This window comes from Athene noctua, chromosome Z, assembly GCF_965140245.1.
Source record: "Athene noctua chromosome Z, bAthNoc1.hap1.1, whole genome shotgun sequence".
Lineage (NCBI taxonomy): Eukaryota > Metazoa > Chordata > Aves > Strigiformes > Strigidae > Athene > Athene noctua.
The window spans coordinates 23,200,231-23,216,444 of NC_134077.1; the positions used below are offsets into that span (position 1 = coordinate 23,200,231).

The window sequence follows — 16,214 nt, forward strand, 5'->3', positions numbered from 1 at the left end:
GCATAAAGTTGCACTTGACTGAAAATTAATCTTTGTAGCTTAGAATTTATCCTTCTTACTAGTTTTCCTTGCATGTTTGAAGATTTAAAGGTATAATTTTCAAAGGATCCATATTTTTAAGGGTAGCTGTGTGACTTGCTTGTAGAAAAGGATTATTGCTTTTGCCAAAAGCTGCCATCTGACACTGTGATTGCCTTGTACGGAGCACCTTTTTGTCATTATACATAGTATACATCGGCAAGGTCATGCTCAAGTCATCAATCCCCACAGTAATAATTGTATAATGATTGTCTAATAACAATCAGTTTATAGCTTGTACAGTTTTCCCTTATTTTCATAGTAAATCTGGGTGCCTTACTCTGAAATTTCTCTTGCCATTTATGTTTACAAAGGTCACATCAAAACCTAAGGTTAAAAAGCCTCATAAATATTTGTCTATTTCACTGTTACAGCTCTCTTTAAATATCTTTGAGATAGTGGAAAGACAAGGGATTTTGTCTTGATAGTTTATCAAACTGAAATACATTAGTTCCAAGAAAATTATGTATAAAAGCAATCTTCATCCAGTCAAACACAGATGCACAAATGGAAATGGTCATTTAGTTTCAGTCTAGTAATAGTGACAAAAAAAATCTAAATATGAATTAATAGCTGTTTTAATCGAAAGTTAAATAATATTCTAATATATTGTGACAGTGCTCTTTCTGAAGAGGAAAAAGCTACATTGCGTGCTGGACTTATCGCCAACTTTAATGAGCCAGTGAATCAGGTTAGTGGTGAATGATTATTACTCTCCCAGAAAATGCTTTTAATGGTATATAATTTGGTTTCTCTCTTTACAAAGTGTTTAGTCATAATAATAAAGTTGGCAATGTTGCCTTCAGACAGATCTTTATGTTGCAGTGAGATTTTTCATAGAATCCAAAATCATAGAATCATTTAGATTAGACACAACACGTTTTTTGTTGGAGTGGCAGTTTATGTTGTCCTTCACTGGTTATGCAACCGCTTGGTGAAATGGCTTAGGGAATGGATGTATCTCAACCCCGCCCCCTGCACCTTCTTTCCTTGAGTGGTTTTTCTTTTTTCAGCTGTCTCTGTTCTCTGATCTGACTCCCAGTATAGCCATACAAGGAAGTGTGGTGGTGTAGCACGAACGAGCTGTTGAAAATGCTGCATAAACCCACCTAAGCAGTATTGCTGTCACATGTCTAATCACAGCATTAATGAATTTAAATAGGCATAATAAAGCTTCAGTATGATAGTGTCTTGTCTTACATACAGTGACTAATTTTAACCTACAGTTTTGATTAAAATAAGAATTTATAAACTGAGTGTAGAGCTAAGGTGAGGGGCTCAGAATATGCATATGCTAGATGATTCAGTCTGCCTTCTGCAAACTTATTCTTGCTCATGTAAGTATGAGATTCTGCAAGGAAGTATTTGCTAATATTTTAAGCTAGGTCTTAAGGAACTTTTCCAAGAAAATACAGAAATTATTTGCATAAGGTAAAACTTAAAAAGAAAAGGTATAGCAAACAAATGATTCTGCAGACAGTTAAGTTTTGACTTTTCAGGATTCCTCGATGGGATTAATGTTATTTGTAGGACTAGAGCAGTGTATCAAAATTAGAGTAATGTAGTCTTTGTAGAAGACCTTTGTGCAATGACAATATTGGGTAGAATTTTTTGTTTTCAAGTGGATTTTTTTTTTAATGCTAGTTGGCGTAGAAAATATCTTTAAATTTATAGTGCAGGTCCAGTTTCAGTGTAAAAAATGAGACCAATTATTACTTATTCCTTGTCATCTTGAACCATAAAGCATGTCATTTATGCTACTACTAAGTAGGTATCAAATTTATCAAATTTTAAATTTGGAAGTCGTTGCATGGTATTTACATTTCTAAAAACCTAATGTTAACTGCATTGTATGTAAAACAATTCAACCTTTTAATAATTTTTCCATATCGCCATTAGCATTTAGTCAGTTTGCCTGCTAAGACAATAGTATGGTATATTTTACAGTTATGAATTCCACTACTGATGAACCTTTTTAACTGACATTTTAAAGACTATCAGCTTTACATATTTTCTTGTGTGTCCTTATATTTTTGGGATGTAGTCTTTTAAGAGGAAGGGCTTTGTGTTAGGCCAGCAGCCTGCTCCTAAATGATTGGTCAAACAATTGTTGTGATATTGAAGTGTGTTTGCAGAGTCCATTTCCCCTTCCTTCTTCCTTGCTCCCCAGTCTGTGTTGTACATATTGTGAGGTTTCCTTTCAGAGGCAGCTGTCCTCAGTCTGCTTGATATGCCTGAGTTTTGATATCTTGTGTTCCTGATGAGTGCTCTTTTCCAGTTGCAGATAGTTCATAACTTCTGCTTGTGCTTTCTGTATCATGAAGGTAGAAAAATTGATCCTTGTATCTATAAAAAGAAAAAACAACCCAAAAATATAAGAATTAGACATAGTTTTGAGATGTGATAATACAGTTTGACTTCTGGGGAGAGGGAGAAGAAAAACAGAACATACTGTATGTTGGGAGCATAATTTCCATGCCCTCTGAAGATACTCACCATATGGGGGGAAGAGAAGAACAAAATACTCCTTGAAATGTATGACAGCAGATCTATTTTCACTTAAAAAGCCAGTCCTCAAGGGAGATGTACTCTTGATATCCCTGGAGAGGTTGCTTCTTGTATCACATATGGAGAAGAGTTTATTTGCTTCCTCCTGCCAATCGACATCACTTGATCCAAAAATAGATTAGACTCTCAGCTCTTTCTTGCTCTTCCTCAATGTCGGTTTCCTGAAGCAGTTTTTCTCCCTAAGCAAGCAGATAGGAATGAATATTGTAGGAAGTTTTGTGTGGTGGTCACAGACTTCAGATGAAACATTGAAGGAAGCCGTAAAGGAGGACATGGCTATTCCCTCTTATGCCTGTAAATTGCTTGGATTCCTTTTGGTAGCATAAGAAGGTAACTTCTTCCCTAAGCTGGAAGTGTGGTGGTGGTTGTAAGGATATGTTGAAGGTGAGAGCATCTTCTTCATTAATTCGATCAAGGACCTTTTCAATGTCAAAAGTGTAAGAACAGGGAAACAAGAATATTAAATTTTGGGATATTTGAGGTAGGGGTTATGAGACACTATACAAAATTTATTGTTTAGGGGAAGGGAGCTGTGGAGTAGCAAAGTGGAGAATGGACAGAAAGAGGGTGTAAAAAGGGCTGGTCATGTGTAAACCACGACTGGTCAGTACCTGTGTCTAAACAAACCCTGCACCCAAACACCACTGTCTGTTCTGTCTTCTGATTGAATCCCTTCACAGTCTTTCTATGTGATTTCACTCTGTTCATTGTGTGTGCCTGCTGCAAGGACTAGGTGCCAGCTACTGGCAAGACTGGTGTGAGTGGGATTTGGTGCCAGCCACCAAAGTCAGGTGGTGGGAGTGGTGTAAGTGCCCCCAGACTGTGGTGTGAGGACCTGGAGTGAGTGTTTCAGCTTCAGACACTGGATGGGACTGTGGCTTACAGACACATGTGCCTGTGGGGATGGAACGTCTCTGTCTAAAAGCTAAAATTCAGGTAGAGCAGAAATAAGGGTAATATGTATTCAGCAGTCTTTGTTTGTAGAAAGTGATAGAAAAAATCACAAAGTAAAAAATGGTTCCCAAATGTTTCTTAATTTGTGTGATTTCTAGAACAAATAAGTTTAGTGGTCTTTATGTAGAATTTAAACAAGGTAGCCAGCTTAGCATTTTATGTAAATATTTACTATAAACATAAAATAGAAGACTTTTTTTCTCCACATCTATTTGTATTCAGCAAACTTGAAATTAGTTTGAGAAAAACCACACAATTCTAGCAATCCATGTTAAGCTTTTTGATTCAAGTTTCATTTGCCTGTTAATTTCTGCATCGTACATTTCCTAAATGATCTTTGACTTTGTGGTATCCATGTTATGTTTTTGCTTTTTTGCAGATAGCAACTCAGATATCTGTACTAATTGCTAAAGTTGCCAGGGTGGACTGCCCAAGGCAATGGCCAGAACTTATACCCACTCTTGTAGAATCTGTGAAGGTCCAGGATGATCTTCGACAACACAGAGCACTACTTACCTTTTATCATGTTACAAAGACCCTGGCATCCAAACGGCTTGCTGCAGATAGGAAACTTTTCTATGATGTAAGTAATGTGATGCAATATAGTAGATCATGCAAACCACATATTGTACGTGCTTGCCACTTCCTGTGGTTAGTTGGCAGTGTATTAACGGCAGGTATGTTGACTTTAATGTCCTGCCTTTGAAATAGAAGTGCTCTTAGTTTGGTGTGTATATGTACAGTATGAAGTAACTGGAAGTCAGTTTCTAGGGAAATGTTTGAGATCTTTATTCATTTTGCATGCAGCTTGAGTGTTGTTATAATAACTTGTGTTAAAAAGCAGAGCATCATCTACAGAACAGTATCTGCATATCAGCCTTATGTTATCATGCCATGCAGCAGATCTGATTGTATATGAATTTGCAGTGGTTTTGGAAGTGTGCTGTGGATTCATAATTCAATATAGTCTTTAAAAAATACTAGGTTTTAAGCTACCATACCACAGTGGTTTTGTTTTTTATCATCAGTGGGAATATGTTTGGGGTTTTTCCAGGTCAGCTTCTTTCTCCAGGTTAATTAAAAGGCAAGATGTGAATGCAAATGCCTAATCTTGTCTCTTGCAGTTTAAATTCTCCAGTTGTAAGAATCCACTGGTTAGAACACAAATTCACCTTTGGCTGCACACCGTTGCATCTCCAATCTCATTTGGAGTTAGGCAGTGGTTTAGTACAGTTAACAATTCAGTGAGTTAAACATCTTTTCCAAACATGTTGCATTTGAATTTAAAAATTTTATTTTATACCACCATTTAAAAGAAAATATTATAGCTCAGATAATGAAGACCATTTCTGAAGGTTTACCATTGTAAGAAAAAGTTTTCTGTCTGTATAATCAAAGTGAAATTTTAACTGTCAGGAGTCTGAGAAACTGAGGGCTGGCTCTTGTAATAGGACAGGACTGAAATGATATGTTGGTAGTTGATGTATGTTTAGAGGAACAGTGTTTTCTCTCTCTGCCATGTATAGATATGGGTGAGTATAATTTCTGTATAGGAAACATTTGTTTATGTTTTGAAATTTATTAGGCTATTATGCATAATCTGGACAATTGAACAATACAGGTTTTGGTATATTCACAAATATTAATTCCAAAGCATTAGAGAGTGAGCAAGAAAATGACTTCTTTTCTAGAGCTCTCCTAAATCAAGATGTTATGTATACGGCCTGGTTATGCATCTGGAAATGCTGTTAATGCTCAAGGATAGAGTGACAAAATCAAAACCAATCCCAAAGCCCCACCTTCACAAAATAGCCACATCTATACCATCTCAGTAGAGAAACAGAAAGGAATTTATAGTTCGTAAGGCCCAGTAACTGTTGTTAAAGTTATCATGTCCAACAGTAGCTTTGCTGTATTTCCACCATCTTGTGTAGTTCAAAAAGAGCTTAGTTACCTTCAGTGATTTTTATGTTTCCAAGAAACTCATTAAATTTGTGTGAACCTTTTTCCTTATGGAATGCCATGTTTCCATTGTGGTATTTTCTCTGTATAGTCTTTTATTTATACAGTGACACAACTTCAGACATGTGAAGAAAAGGCTTATAATATTTTTTTTTTTAGATTTGTAAGCTAGTTCTTTTCAAAAATATAATTGAAATTTCAATTTTAATAAGCATACTATTTAAGCGGGCTTTTTATGCAGAAGTGTTGGTTTTTAACTTGTGGATATGTTCAGTATCAGAAGTTCCTCTATTATCCCCTTTGTGCATGAAAATTTTCAGTGCATTCAGTTTCACTGTGTTGGGAACACCATATATGTTCAGTCTTTTGAACTTTAGGTGGAAAAAGGAAACTTTCTGAGCATCTGGCAGTATAGGGTTCACGTTTATAAGGATTAATTTTTTTAAATAAAGATTAAATTGGATGACTTCTAAGACTGCTTCTTCTGCCTCTTGGGAATTCACGTGTGTTGGCTGGCATGTGACTTCTCTTGAACAGTCAAAAAAACTTTATGGAACAGAGCCATTTGAAGCTAGAAGTTCTAAAAGCTTTTATTTTTGAAATAACTTTCTTTATACTTTCAGGTAAGTAGTTGCTGTTGCAATGTTGTGGGGGTTTTTTAGTGTTTGGAAACACTTGATAGATTTTTGATGTAACATGGTACTTGAAGATTATAAAGTCATGCTTACAGATGAGGCATCCCCTATTGAACTCTCTTATGTGAGGTTTAACATGAAAAATGTTAGGTGTTGTACAGATTGTGATACCCTAACTTTTAAAAACGCAGCTGACTTATAACTTCATTTTTCTGGTGAGTAGTACAATTATGATCATAACTGCATTAACGATCTCCAGGGTAGAATTGGCTGCTTTAGTACAAATAAAAAAATATAGTATCTGGCTATGTGCTATTGGTGACATGCTTATAAACATTATTTTCATGCCTGTTTTCTGGACTTAGTCTATTTAATGGGAGTAGTGGCTCTTGGAAGTAAAACTAGTGAGTTTCATTTTTCCATCTAATAAAAATGGGTTAAAATCTGTAATATTTGGATTTTTTTTTGTAATAGCACATACCCATATAGCACATATTGGAGAAGTGATACCATGAATTTTCTGCGAGTCAGCAAAAATATCAGTTATAGGTTTTAACCCATTTGAGCCTTCCTGTTGCTTGTTTGCCCTGGTTTTAAAAGATTCCTGTTGGATTTTTACAGTTTATCTTCATTGAGGTTTTTTATTGACTGTTCTGATTTCTTTACTGATTTGGTGATTGCTCTCTCTTTGAAACATGGTCATAAATAGGAATCTTGACTAGGAATCCTCATGATCACTGATAGCCTATGAAATTCAACATTAAACGGGTCTGCCATCTTTGCTTTTACTGATACTATTGATCATGAACAGTTTTCATTTATGAAGAAATTTTATATTTATTCTGCAACTTGGGTATCTTCTTACCACCAGCAGCATGCTTTGCCTGTTTTACTGACTACAGTAATTTAAGACATCTAGCCCCATGGCTAGGTCTTTAGGTCCTGCTGTAATACAAATGATAATTGCTAGTTGAATGACTTCAAATGTAAAAGTGTGGTGGGTCCTCCTAATGGATACTGTGTGTATTTGTGGTTCTGTCCCTCCAATTTTTAATAAATCAATTATTTTAAATTTTCTTTTAGTACTAAGGAACACTGATCAGATGACAAACAAATGGGTTTATCCAGAGTATATTCTACCATTAGGACTATTATTACTGCTTGGAATTGTTTAGGTCGGTTTTTATCTGAGGTGTTACTTTTTGCTACTATGATTAGTATTGGTGTAATCTATTTAAGAGTCATCCCCCCAATACCCAAACTCAACCTACAAAACATGCGTAGGTTGAAAGTATTGGTAATAATTCAGTGATGTGCTTTTGCAAATCCACGAACACATTATTGAATTATTAATAGTTTCTGCTGTCTCACCTTTACTCAAAGGCACTAAAGCAACAGGTCATGTGCTTTTAATTCCATTGATGTAACGCATAGCAGAATAAGTAGTTTCGTCCTTAACTATGAATCTGTCAAGTGCTACCATAACTGAATGAGAAAATCTTTATCTTCTGTTTATACTTCAGATATCTTAATCAGGTAAGCACTGTTTGGAATCTGTAACATGAATTGTCTGAGATTTGTTCAGTGCTATCTGATTAGAAATTATTTGTCATTCTGTATTTTAAATTGTTTGATGCAAAAAGTCAGGGTTTGCAGCTGTCAACAAAATAAAGTTAGTTTTAGTGCAGGCATTGTTCAATAGAATTTGTATTAGAGATGTAACTGCTGACTGTGTCCCGGAGTAAGCTGATTCAGATATTAATTATGCTGCTTACCGTTTAAGTCTTGTAGAAAAGGAGGTGATGATGAGAGCTGGTAGTCTTTTGAAGCCTCATACTATACTGCAGACCTGTGGCCATAATGACAATCAGATAAGAAAGGAGGCCTAAACAGTTACCTTTAAAGTAATAGAGTCAGAGACCAAGTAGGAAGGGAAGCATGTGAATCTATCATAATATCAAACTAAGAAAAAATGATTTTGTGGCAAACATCTTTGGATCAGTACAACTCAGTACAAGAAGTAAGCGAGACACTTGCATTACTTGGCATGTGATATACAAGATGGATTAAATACTGAACTGGCCTTTAAAATTTAGGAAGTTGTTATGCTATAGCCAAATTCATGAAATCAGATGGTTGTTGGTCTGTCTTCCTTCTGCAGCTTGCATCAGGTATTTATAGCTTTGCGTGTTCCTTGTGGAATCATCATACCGATACGTTCCTACAGCAAGTTTGTACAGGGGATGAAGCTGCAGCTACAAATTCACTAGAAAGAACCTTGTTGTCGTTGAAAGGTAATAATATAGAAAGATATTAAATATAAGGAATCAAATAAGTTACTGCACAGTGAATGAGTAAGACTTCTTTGGCAAAGAGCATTCTCTAACAAAGCCATTCCCATTAGGAAAACCAGTAATCCTGTCTTATTTTACTTGTACTTTTAGCAAGGCGGAGGATTGTTCAGACAGAAGGAGAATGTACTCTTGTTTCTCAGAATGTACTATTCTGATATGCATTTTGTAAGAAGTCAAAGTCTAGGAGGTGGGAAAGTGGATGGCATAACTGGGTTCTTTTACATGTGTAGTAATTTAGGCTTGCATCTATCTTTCTTTAGGCAATTAACAGAGGAAGCTGAGCTATGAATTTTGTTGTGTTAAGTTCACTTTGTCTTCAGACAAGACGTAGTCTTAGGAGTCAGTTTAAGTCTTAGGTTGATGACGAAGTAGTTATCAGTGGGATGATTATGTATCCTTACTGTACTTTGCTACTTTGAAGAATTGAGATGTTTGGGTGCAGTCCTTGCAATGTAGACGGTACCTGTCTTGAATTGTTTCAGAAGATGCAGCATGTGGCTTCTCTGGGGTTTTGGCAGTGATAAACCTGAGAATTCATAAGATGGTTTATGGGCCCTATTTGACTGTACTTGGCCCTTTTCCTACTGCAGAACCTCTCAGGTTGAAAACTTACAGCTTTTGCAGAATTATTTTTGATTCAGTAATTTTTGCAGTTCTCTTCATTATTTTACATGTAATGTACTGAATTTTAAAGTAATTTCAACAAGGTTAGTTTCGTGTTAGGTATGGTTGAGGCGTCCAAAGGCCTGAATTATTTTTTTATTTTTTTATTTTTTTTTAATATGACAATTGGAAGACAGGCACAGTAACTGTAATTGTAACCATGTTCTGAAATCTGTTGGGACAAGGACTGAGAAATATCTACACAAATAACATATTTTTTCCCTAGTGCTTCGTAAACTGACAGTCCATGGGTTTGTAGAACCTCATTGGAGTGTAGAGGTGATGGTAAGTGACATATATCTGTTTCTAGTTCTGGATTAGAAATCTTTTGTGATGATTTCATGTGTTGTTAGAGCTATGTTTAGAAAACATTGAAAGGCATCCATATGTGTTATGTAAAGAAAGATCAAGAAACACATTCTCAAAGTTGTTCTTGCATCTTTTAAGAACTATCAGATAGACACTAGCTAAATCTTAAACACTGGCAGTAATGGCATGGTTTAAAATAAAAGGTACCCTTTCCAATTTGTTTCGCGTGATAGTGACAGGCCTGTTGCCTACTGAAAGATATCCTATGTGTATTGTCCTCCATAATTTGAAGAGGATGTTTTCATTTAATGATGAATGTAGTGGCATACTTGTCCTATCGAATTCTATTGATAGAATTTGTCTGAGATGAAAGCTTGTAGTATGCAGTCCATCTAGGGGAAGAAAAAACCCAAGCATCTCCCTTAATCCCAAACAGTGCCTGCTTTGCTGCAGAAATGGGATACATACGATCTACATCTAAATTAGGAATTTGAGAACAAGAACTGGATAAGCAGATTATAAAGCATATGTCTATATTTACCTATACCCCCTTCTATTAGAGATGCTGTACTGTTTGTGTGGTGTTAATAAGGTTGGTTTGGATCATCTATGCAGTTTGCTAGCTATCTAATTATTTGTTTCATGAGGAAATTGTCCAAGAAAATTGAGTAGTTCAGTAAAGAGATAAGATGCTTCTGAACTGACTTCAGTTTGACTCAACTTTCTTCTCATAATACAGTGCAACATAAGCTTCATCTGTAGAAGACACATACCTTTATTTTTTTCAGGGTTTTCTACATGCAGTGTTTGAACGACTAAAACAGTTTCTGGAGTGTAGTAAGTATCTGAATATTTTTTCCTTGTATTGGTTGTTAAATATTAGAAGCTGGATGAGAGCATATTATGGTTTAGTGCATCATCAGTAATCATTTAGATGCAAGGTATTTTTATGAGTGCAAAGCTATTACTTTAAATGCTGCTGAAACTGTCAAGGCTTCAGTAAAAATGTCCTTTTACAGCAACAGACTAAAATCTCACCAAAATTATACTTGGCATGATAATGCCAATGAAAATTAAATTTTTAACCATGGATTGATAAAGTATCATTATTAAAGTATATAGATGCTACTAAAACTCAGATAATTTTGAGTTTTCTTCATTGAGAAGGTTTTAGTTTTTTTTCCTTTTCCTGGAGTTTGCCATATATTTTGGTATGTGTCAAATGGGAAATAAAGACCACATTCAGCTGCATGCACTTTGTCAGCTGCATGGAAGAGTAGTAGTCCAAGACAGGCAACCACAGGTTAACACAGTCAACAGAAATATAAGCATAATTGAGAGGTGTTAGTGCTTTTGCAGGGAAGTTACTTGAAGCCAGCAAAAACATGATGTTAGGCAGTATTGCATGTGAACTCACTCCTCTTTTTTTTTTTTTCTCTTGTTTGTACACTTGTAGTAGACCTGGTGCAAACCATTCTTTCGTTTGAAGCCTATCAGGTCATTCTTTTAGGTTTCAATACTTTTTCTAAGAATGGATAACTAAACTGAGTAGAAATAAATCTTTGATTTAGATGAAGATACTTGGCTCAGGAGCGTGTCTTTAGGTGAGACAGGCTGATCTGGGCTCTGAGCCTTGTTTCTAGAAGAAATGGAAACTGCCACTGTGTTCAATGACAAAATAATTTTTTTTCTCTTCTAAAATGCAGGCTTCTTTGCATGTAACTGTTTGCCCCTTCTACTGTACTATAGTCATGCTTTTTCTGACTCATTTTTGGCAAGATAGTTGCCTAGCTTTAATAAACTAAATTGAAGGCCATCCCATCCTAAAGCTTAGTGGTTATTGTAGTCCCCTAGCACATGAAGACTGTGTGGTTTGAATGTCCAAAGATAAGAACTGAACTGCACCTTTGCATTTCCACTTTTCTAATCTATAAGTTGTTTGGCAACATAACTACCTTACAAGATTAGTGTTTACATTTATTATATCGTGGTTTTTGCCTGTATGCCTTCATTATGTCTCTTTTTGTTTTTTTCTTTTTTTATGAAAAAGCTTTATGTTTTTTGTAAATTCAGAATGTTTTCCAGTGTCCATAATGAATTATTTTTAATTAAAATTTTTAAAAAATAATTTTAATGAATTAATTTAAGTTTCTAGAAAAGCACTTAGTATTATGTAGTAATGATGTACCGTAGTTTTAATAAAAGGGCATTTTCATCTTTTTCAATGCTTTTTTACTTGTCTGTGTTAGCATTTGCTTGTATTATTTTAACTGTCTTTTACCACTGCACTGTCTGTAATGATGTCCCAGTTGGTTTATGCAGTCTGTTACAGTGAATTTTACTGCAGCTGAGAGAAATGGTTAAAGAAATTTTTTTTTACTAGTACTCATTACGTTGAATTTGACTTTGAGTTTATTCTGCCATAGAACTGTTTGCTGGCTGCCGTAACTATTGAACTACAGATAAAACAAGTTGTTCTCCATCCAATTTAATCTTTTAAAGCTTAGCTATCCATAAAGAAAAGGAAAATCTGAAAAAATCATAGTTGTTAAATATCTGATTTACCAGGTAGAAGTATAAGAGCAGAAAATGTATGCAGAGATCGTCTAGAAAAGACTATAATTCTGTTCACTAAAGTGGTAAGTAAATTCTCCATTCAGTTACTGAATAGTTTACTGTTCTGGAGGATCAGTCCCCCTTCAGGTATGTATGTCTGTTAAAGCTATTTCAGATCTTTTAAAGAAATGGAAGGTACTGCAACTTAAAACTTCTTTGTTATGAGATATATTTTTAATTTTTTTTAAAGCAAAAGGCATCTGTTTACTCATGCTGACATAAGTTGCAGGAGTGAAGAACACATTTCCATAGCTCAAACAAAATTAAATACATTCCTTAAGTAAATTACTTAGCTAGAGTAAAAAAATTCTGGAAGCTTTGTGAAAACATTTATATCAGCACTGATGAATAAAGAAGATAAACTTTTCATCCTATCTTTTATAAGCAGTTAAATTGGTATTTCTAAGGCCCTGTTAGTTCTGTTGAATAACTAGCCACTTTTAGTTTATTGAGAGAAAATTAACAACTGTCTTACCTTCTGTGAATTTTGTATTAGATAACACATTTTGAGTTGTCAGCTAATTCTGGGAAACCATTAATTGCATATATTATCAGAAGGTAATTTTAGCATTGTCACTTGCTCTGTTTTTAGAAGATAAAAACCCTACAGAATTCTCATTGTTTTCAGATTCTATTTTGGGGCCATGGATCTTATTTAAATATTCAGCCTAATTATCAGAAGTGGGAGGCACCTGTCAGCTTCGCCAAAATTGAACTGAAGGTGCTCTGACCCAACATTTTTAGTCTTTGTCATAGTTCTTCTTACTTAGAACTAACAAGCAAAGTATGTGGGGCATATGCATCTTTTTACTTAGACCTGAATAGAAAATACACTTTAATAGATAATCTACCACCTGTAGAAATCCAGATGCAAGCATTTAGGCTTAGGCATTTTTGTAGTAGTAAAAGGAGATCAGAGAAATTGAGCAGTGCATTCTAGACCACTAGTTGTAAAAGCTAAGCTGAAGATGAAAGTGTACTGCAGTGGAAGAGGAGGAAAAAAAAAAATAATTTCCCTCATGCCTTTTTTACTTAGAGTAATTCCAATAGGGATGAATTATCTGATAAAGTGTTCAGGGTTTTAAGTGTCACTGTTTTATATACTATGTTGCTAACAAGCTGGTCTATTTGAAAATGGGTATTCGTTTTAAGCTTAAAAAAAAAGGTAATTTTGAAAATGAATCAAGAATTTCAGGGCAAAATAATGCTTTATTTAACGATTGATACTGATTTCTTCCTGATTTCCCGTCTGTGTTCAATTCTTTTTTCTAGAATTTTCTATAAATTGGCACTTGGTTTTGGTAAATATTTTATGAAAGCATTTAATAAGACATGGACAAAAATGTTTAGACTTCTTTTTCTTTTTTTTTTACTTCCCTAACTTTTAGCTTTTGGACTTCCTGGATCAACATCCGTTTTCATTCACCCCTTTGATTCAGAGGTCGTTGGAATTTGCTGTAAGCTATGTTTTCACAGAGGCTGGTGAAGGAATTGTATTTGAGCGGTTTATTGTACAGTGCATGAATCTCATTAAGATGATTGTAAAAAATTATGCATACAAGCCATCAAAAAATATTGAAGGTACTGTTATTTACTAAAAACATTTTTTATATCTTAAGAAACATTTTACTAGTTGTTCCCAACAGTAAAACTCCTTTGAGACATTCTTCTGAAGCTCTTAATGCTTTAATAGAAATGTATGCGTCTGTCTCTATATAATTCTTATTTTGATGGTTAAAGTATTAATATACCTAGACACTGGCTTGCTAAAGTAATTTTAAATACACAAGGGGTGTGAATATCTTTTTATTATTGATTGTTTTACTTTTCATTGAACTAATTTTAGAAAGTATTGAAGTGTGGAATTTGGTTTATTTTCATCAAATGGTTTGATGCATCTTTCTCTTGAGGAGCGTTTGATAAAATGGGGTATTTGCTGTTACAAACTAATACTGGTACTCTGAAATACAGAAACACAGTGAATTTGACATGTAGTTGAATATAAAGCAGTTTGTGTTCTGCTTTGTTGGACTGTATTTCATTTTGAATCTTCATACACAGCTGTACCTATGGATAATGAAAAATAGAACTGAGCTATATTAAAAAAACCTTCCACATTTAGTTTGACATTTAGCAATGACTATATAACAATTAGCATTCTCTTTCTAAATCTGAAAAAAGTTTCATGAGCATACTGGTATGTGTTAGAAAGCTTACACAAAACCAGCATTTAAAATTCTTCAAAATATTTGTCTTTCAGTGTTATTCCATAATTCTATAATATGTTAGAATATCATAAATCCACTATTAACAGAAATTTCTGCTTGCAAAACTTCATAGTTGTGTTTGAGTTCTTGAAATAGAAAAGTGGTCACTTGAGACAAGAAGAATACTGCACATTCTGATAAAAGCTATAGCACTTGACTTTTTGAGAAGTGGGTGATTTAAGAAAAAAATTAAAATAGCAAATTTATTTTTCTTAATTTGACTGACATCCAGTGTTTGTCTTGGTTGTATAGCATACGGTGTTTGGTTTTATTACTGCTTTCTTTAACCAATATTAACCCTAAAAAACTCAAATTATTTTTAAGATGATTTGGATAAACTTTTTAATGGGTATATGTGAAACTTTCTTTGAGTCCGTGTGGTTTTAAATTCAGTAATGCTAAGTAAAAAATAAAAGAACAAACCACAACCAAAACCAGCAGGTAAACAGTTTTTCTTTTCGTCTATGTAGTAGGTGAAAAACATTATAAATAGCCTGTGAAGCCCTAACAACACTTTAGTCTAATTGTGCTGTTAGAGAACTTGCTTAAAAGTAAAGGAATTTGGGAGTTTAACTTAAAAAAAGTCCACTTGAAAGTCTGTTATGAAAGTCTGCCATGAAGATGTATTTTTAACTTTTTTTTTTCTGAGGATAAGGATTTCTTTCTAATTTTACTAGACTATTGTTTGATCATTAAGCCACTTAACTGTAATTTGGAATTTTCTGTTTTATTTCAGATAGCAGTCCTGAAACTCTTGAAGCACATAAGATAAAGACAGAGTTTTTCACATATCCAACACTAATGGAAATATGTAGGAGATTAGTCACTCACTATTTCTTGCTGACAAAGGAGGAATTAGCCATGTGGGAAGAGGACCCAGAAGGCTTCAGTAAGAAATACGCTGTGTAGTTGTTTGCAGTTTATTTATATATTGATGTAAGAGTTTCATATCTGCATGGCCTCTATAAATTTCTTACTGCAATATTGGCTGGTTTATTTTCTACAGTCTTGTTACATGGACAAATATTCCCTTTAGAGATAGTTTTCATAACAAGAGATTTCTCAGTAGTCTGATACCCACATATTTAAATACTAAACTATTTGAACCATAGTTGAAATAATATTTTTTTCATTTTCTTCATGAAATAACAGCTGTAGAAGAGACAGGAGGAGATTCTTGGAAGTACAGTCTCAGAGTAAGTATTTAAATTCGAAGTAAAACCATTCAACATTTCTGGATACTTTTCTTGATAGTCTTGATAGAGAGGTGATATTTGGCAGAAAGATAAGCTTGTGGTTTTCAAAAAAAAAATAGTTAAATTTCATTAGAATACATAAATTAACTTTGTTCCATTTTCTAAATTAACTTTGTTCCTTTATCAATGTTCAAACGTGCTGAAATACACTAGAAACTATGCACTTCATGTTTTAGGAGAGAGGGAAAAGGGTTTTCTTCAGCATTTGTATTATGTAGCATCTGGTGCTGATTAAACCCAGTAGAAGTTGTCTCTTCTTTAAACTGGTAATTGATGATACCAATTATGACTGTTAGTAGACATGATGAACGAAGAAAGTTTCAAATGCATCTATTTTTGTTCAAATCCAGAAATACGCTGTTGTAGTAAATCTCCCAGTTATCACTGCTGTGTCTTCCTTTGCAGAGACATCTCAAAGTTTATTTGCTATGTTATATTAATTTTAAAACTAAAAAACCGAACCCTGTGCCTCTAGTGTGTTCCAAATGCAAATGGGTATTCAGTCCAGATGACTCAGAGCTAATTGAAAAAGAAACTGTGACATACCTATAG

At 34.3% G+C, this 16,214-nt stretch overlaps 1 protein-coding gene across 2 annotated transcripts in view; it reads left to right on the forward strand.

Moving 5' to 3' along the window:
• IPO11 (importin 11) overlaps positions 1 to 16,214 on the forward strand; it is a 120,839-nt gene that overhangs the window by 30,646 nt on the left and 73,979 nt on the right. For both annotated transcript variants that reach the window (XM_074931550.1, XM_074931551.1), the window contains exons 6-14: positions 697 to 769; positions 3,980 to 4,183; positions 8,359 to 8,491; positions 9,441 to 9,499; positions 10,312 to 10,360; positions 12,092 to 12,162; positions 13,528 to 13,720; positions 15,143 to 15,295; positions 15,559 to 15,602. In XM_074931550.1, the coding sequence (XP_074787651.1) occupies positions 697 to 769; positions 3,980 to 4,183; positions 8,359 to 8,491; positions 9,441 to 9,499; positions 10,312 to 10,360; positions 12,092 to 12,162; positions 13,528 to 13,720; positions 15,143 to 15,295; positions 15,559 to 15,602 (979 nt within the window). The remainder of the gene's footprint in view (positions 1 to 696; positions 770 to 3,979; positions 4,184 to 8,358; positions 8,492 to 9,440; positions 9,500 to 10,311; positions 10,361 to 12,091; positions 12,163 to 13,527; positions 13,721 to 15,142; positions 15,296 to 15,558; positions 15,603 to 16,214) is intronic.